This window comes from Colobus angolensis, unplaced genomic scaffold (genome assembly GCF_000951035.1).
Source record: "Colobus angolensis palliatus isolate OR3802 unplaced genomic scaffold, Cang.pa_1.0 Scaffold15, whole genome shotgun sequence".
Classification (NCBI taxonomy): domain Eukaryota; kingdom Metazoa; phylum Chordata; class Mammalia; order Primates; family Cercopithecidae; genus Colobus; species Colobus angolensis.
This window is the reverse complement of record NW_012114599.1, coordinates 12810796-12815970: the sequence shown is the minus strand read 5'-3', so window position 1 is coordinate 12815970 and position 5175 is coordinate 12810796. Positions and strand designations below refer to the sequence as shown.

At 46.3% G+C, this 5175-nt stretch overlaps 1 protein-coding gene across 2 annotated transcripts in view; it reads left to right on the top strand.

Moving 5' to 3' along the window:
- Window positions 1-5175, top strand: part of VIT (vitrin) — a 131599-nt gene that overhangs the window by 116211 nt on the left and 10213 nt on the right. For both annotated transcript variants that reach the window (XM_011935979.1, XM_011935978.1), the window contains one exon: window positions 1036-1139. In XM_011935979.1, the coding sequence (XP_011791369.1) occupies window positions 1036-1139 (104 nt within the window). The remainder of the gene's footprint in view (window positions 1-1035; window positions 1140-5175) is intronic.

The following is a 5175-nucleotide window of genomic DNA, read 5'->3' as shown; positions in this document are numbered from 1 at the left end:
GAGAGAAAAAGAGAGGGAGGGAGGAGGGAGGGAGGGAAGGAAGGAAGGAAGGAAGGAAGGAAGGAAGGAAGGAAGGAAGGAAGGAAGGAAGGAAAAAGATAACAGTAACTTCTAGCCTAGACCAACTACATAATGTGCAGGGCAGCTTGTTCAAAAATGATGAAGAATTTCAAGACAGCAGCAGCACAGCGTTATACCAAGCATGGGCCTCTCTGACTGAGGCTCTTCTGGAGCATGGAGCTCTGTGTTGCTGCGCGGGTCTCGCGCCTACGAAGTCAACACCGCCTGTGGCTGAGTGTCAGCGCTTTGGGAGATGTGATCTCACACTTCATCTTGGGTGCGATGCACACACACCCACCCTCCTGCACGCCTCCACACCCTCCACTCAGCCGCTTCATGGGGATTCATTTCTAGAGAGGGATTCTCATTGTGTTTTTCCACTGAATTCACTCCAACTCCTCCCCAGTTAATCTTTTTCAGTCTTCAGCAAAATAGATGTTGACCTTCTAGATGAGTTTTGAGTATTGTCACCCAGTTGCAGGATGAGAAAGATAGAGAGGTCTCCTTGGTACCACTATTCACGTGCAATTCCAGTGCTAAGGGTAACCCAGGGAGTGGCTGACAGCCACGAGATTCTCTTTCTGGAGAGGAGGGTCTGGGGTAGGCTGAGAATGCTGAGCACTCCACAGATGGGATCCTGACATTTGCAAAATCCCACTTGACGACAGTCCCGTTCATTAGCAACATGGGTGTTATAATGATGTTTTCATCTACATGAGGAATCTGAAGCCCAGAGAAGTTGTCTCCTCAAGATCACACAGCCAGGAAATGGCACAGGCAACACACGCCTTCTGAGCCTTGAAATAGCCTCCTTTTCTCTACACACACCAGTCCACAATGGGACATTTTACAAGCCATAGCAGAAGGCTTCGAAGCGGCTTCTATTTGTATATGAAAGAATCAACCATGATCTCTGCCTTCCCCCAAAGGTAATAACTTTCTAGCTAATTTGTATTTCTTGTTCTGACTCTTCAGAGACAACCCTGCTACCCACTTTAACCTCAAGACACACATGAATTCTCGAGACCTGAAGACAGCCATAGAGAAAATCACCCAGAGAGGAGGACTTTCCAATGTAGGTATGTGATCCGGTTTCAAATTCTACTGTCTTGCTACCATCGTTCTCTTTCTACGTGATTGTCTTCTAACCATTGTATATAAAAGGAAGAAAATAATAATAATCATCCGTCAAGAAATAACTTCTGGTCAGGCGTGGTGGTTCACACCTGTTATCCCGGCACTTTGGGAGGTTGAAACTAGCAGATCACTTGAGGTCAGGAGTTTGAGATCAGCCTGGCCAACATGGTGACACCCTCTCTCTACTAAAAATACAAAAATTAGCTAGGTGTGGTGGCACATGCCTATAATCCCAGCTACTTGGGAGGCTGAGGTGGGAGAATCACTTGAAGAGGCAGAGGTTGCAGTGAGCCAAGATGGCACCACTGTACTCCCGCCTGGGTGACAGAGCAAGACTCCATCTCAAAAAAAAAAAAAGAAAAAGAAATGACTCCTGCAACATCTGTATCTTTTCTAAAGTTATCATGGCTTCAGAGGACAAGAATCTTTCACACACACACACCCTGTACAGTCCCAGCATGCTTGGTTTGCAGGAAGGGGTAGCGTTACTCAGGGCAAGCAAGTCTGCTGTCCTGACTATTTTTTTATTGGCCTACAAGTCATCAGCTGTTTCATGGAATTTTGTGACCAATTAAGGAAGCCCCTCAGTGCCCCTTGAGAATCTTGTTCCAATCAACTACTGATGATTGTGCAAAGAGAAACATGTTCTCTGTTTCAAGCTGAGTCTCCCATGATAGATATCATCTATCATGATATCTTTGGGGGCTCACCAGAAATCCAAGGTCTAGTCCTCAGTGGGGCATGTCCAGAAATTCCATTTTATGTTTATACAGAGGTGATTGGGCATTAGGAAACAATTTCACACTAACCAAGCTCAAAGACTGTCAAAGAGCCCGTGCCAGTGTATTCATTTGTAAATGAAAGATTGGCTTTGGGGGCGCTGGAGGGAGACTGATTGTCCACCTCTCAGGGAAAGTGTTCCTGTCAGCAAAATCCAAAGAAATGGAGACATGAGCCACAGTTGCTTGGCTTAGAGTACATGCAGGGAATTGAGCTGTCTTTGAGGGAGCATCCTCAGAGTTATAGTACATCTGATTAATGATTTCCCTTCCCACTTCAGTGTATGTCTCTGTAGTGACCAGAACATTAGTATTTAGCACATACAGAGCTTTTCACCTTTGAACAATGCTAAATAAACACTAGCCAAGTCACTCTTCATGCCCCCAAAGCAGTATTACCTTCATCACACACATGACAGAGTTGATTTCTAATTTGTTTCTAACTTAATGCTTACATTAGTAAAATCCCAGTGAGACAAACATCAGAAGGCACTCTTATTCCTTGACGAGATTAGCGATGGGTCTCAATCCAATCAGCATACTTTTTTCAGTGGATGACATGTTCTGACTCTGCCTCTGTATTGTCCAGAGTTTGGGTTCTGAAAACAGAATCCATTCAACTGATTCCAACAGAAAGGTATTTATTTCAGGATATTAAGTAGTTTGGAGAGTCACTGTAAGAACTGAAGAAGCAGACTGTAGGCTGAGCTTTAAGAGATGATGTCTGAAGGCTTCCTGCAGAAGTAGGACCTCCAAGGGAGTTGCTCCTTCTTCCAAGATTAGGAAATCACTTTCTAAATTCTGCCATAGCAGCCTCTTCAGAAACCTGCTTTGTCCAGGAAGCCAGCATGATCAAGAGATCAGGAGGCTTCTTCTAGAGCTTCCAGCTCCAGAACCATGCCCTCCCTGCACCATTCACACCCACAGCATGGATCTCCACACCCTGCCACCCCACACCACTGACTGAAGCTAGCAACCAAGCCCAGGCACCTCTGCGGACAGTATCCCAGAGAAGTCAGATACTAAAGATATTTGTCAGCAGAAATATAAACAAAAGTACAGCCTCTGCCTCACTTCCATCTCATAAATCTCATGCAAGTGCATCAGTTCGTGGAACTAAAACAAAGCTAAAGCCCTAGCTGCAAGGAAGTCTGGAAAATGTAGTTTTCTGATTTCCAGCCTCTATTTTCAAGACCCACTGGAAGGTGGATGGAGTGTGTGTTGAGCACGATACACCATGGCCTCGGGGTATAAGGTTAGGTGGGGTTGAGGGGATCTTCTCATGGCATCTTGTGCTCTGCCTATAGGTGCCTAATATTAGGCCAGAGAGGACTTCTGGGTGCTTTGTGCCTTGGGAAAAATTGTCCATTGGCTATAAAAGCAATGCTTAGCAGCCAAGGTTTTCCCTTAGCAACTGGGTTCTGTGCAGCCAGTTCACATGGGTTTTCCAAGACATTTCTGCAGCATCTGTATATGTAACCATTTGATGCTTTCATTTGACAAGTAAGATAATACCAGCTAGTGGAGACAGGATGCTGGCCAAAATCAGAAATGCATTGAGTATAATACTACTAATCCTAAAGTCTAAAGAAGGTGCTTCTTAAATTTATGGAGATTGAGGACTCCTTTGAGAATTCCATGAAAGCTATGGCCCTTCTATCCAGACAGATACTTACATACACGAAATACTGTGTGTAATTTCAAGTGCCCTGGGGTTCACAGAGCCCAGGTCAAGAGCTCTGCCTGCTCTATACAGCCATGCTGACTCTAGGGTGAACAGTCATCCCAGTTTTCCCAGAAGAACCTGGGGTTTTCAGTGCTAACACTGGGAAAGTCCTGGCAAACTGAGACAATTGGTCATTGTCTAGTTGATTCTGAAAATTTCCTGAAGTCCTTCTCAGTGTGAAATATGCCCTTGGAAAAGTCATGGCAGGAGGCTTCGTAGTGCTTCATGACTGCTGCTCTCAGCCAAAGTAGATTGCTGTCATGGCAGTTTAGGCCCAGAGACATAGGGTGACCTACTCAGGGCCACACAGCTGGCAAGTAGCACAGCCAGGGCTAGAACACAGTCTGTCAGTTCCTAGTGGGTGCAACTCTTCCCTGCCCAACCAGACCTGTGCCCCTGGCCTGGAACTGGAGGAAAACACTGCTGACCCCACAACACAGCTCTGTACAGCCAGCAGGAGCCTTAGGTTCACCCCAGGCTGCAGGGGGCCAAGAAGAGGCTACTGTCACTCCAGGTCAACTCCTCCCACCCTACACTCTTGGAAACAACATGGGGCTGGCTTAGGGGCTTAGTGTGAGTCCAGCAGAAAAGGGGCACTTTTGTTCTCATGAAAGTCTTTGGCCGGGCGTGGTGGTTCACACCTGTAATCCCAGCACTTTGGGAGACCGAGGCGGGTGGATCATGAGATCAAGAGATTGAGACCATCCTGACCAACATGGTAAAACCCCATCTCTACTAAAAGTACAAAAACAATTAGCCAGGCCAGGTATGGTGGCAGGCGCATGTAATGCCAGCTACTCCAGAGGCTGAGGCAGGAGAATTGCTTAAACCTGGGAGGCAGAGGTTGCAGTGAACCAAGACTGAGCCACTGCACTCTAGCCTGGGCGACAGAGCAAGACTCCATCTCGAAAATAAATAAATAAATAAAAATTTAAAAAGAAAAACCCATAAGCCCTAGAACCTGAGGGGAAGAATACGGAGTGAAAGCCACGGTGCTCCTCCTCTGTGTGACTCTTCCTCCCAGAATTTGTGACTTCAGCCTCAGATCAAGACACTTCACACTGTAGGTTGATAGGAAGGCCACACCCAGCTCAACACCCACATTGCCCCATTCTGCTGATTGCTGTGTTGTTGTTTCTGTTTAGTTTCAACCATAGAACTTGGTTTTCTTCTGGCGAAATTTCATCTCTTTGGGTTTTGCCCCAGTGCCCCACTTTGGTTAAACTTGTTTTAAATTTCCTGTCTTCCCTGAAGGTGGCTGCTCTTTCTAAGTTTTTCATCTCTTGCCTTATAGATAAGCCACCTTCTGGGTATAACAAAGATCATTTTGAGATAGAGAGGAGTTTGAAGAATAGGGATGGAGGCAAGGAAGGAGGGAGGCAGAGTCTTTCTCCTCTCTCCCAGGTCCTGGTGACTGGTTTCCTCGTGACTGCACCACTTGTCCCGGTCCCCAAGGACTCACTAAGAATCCAC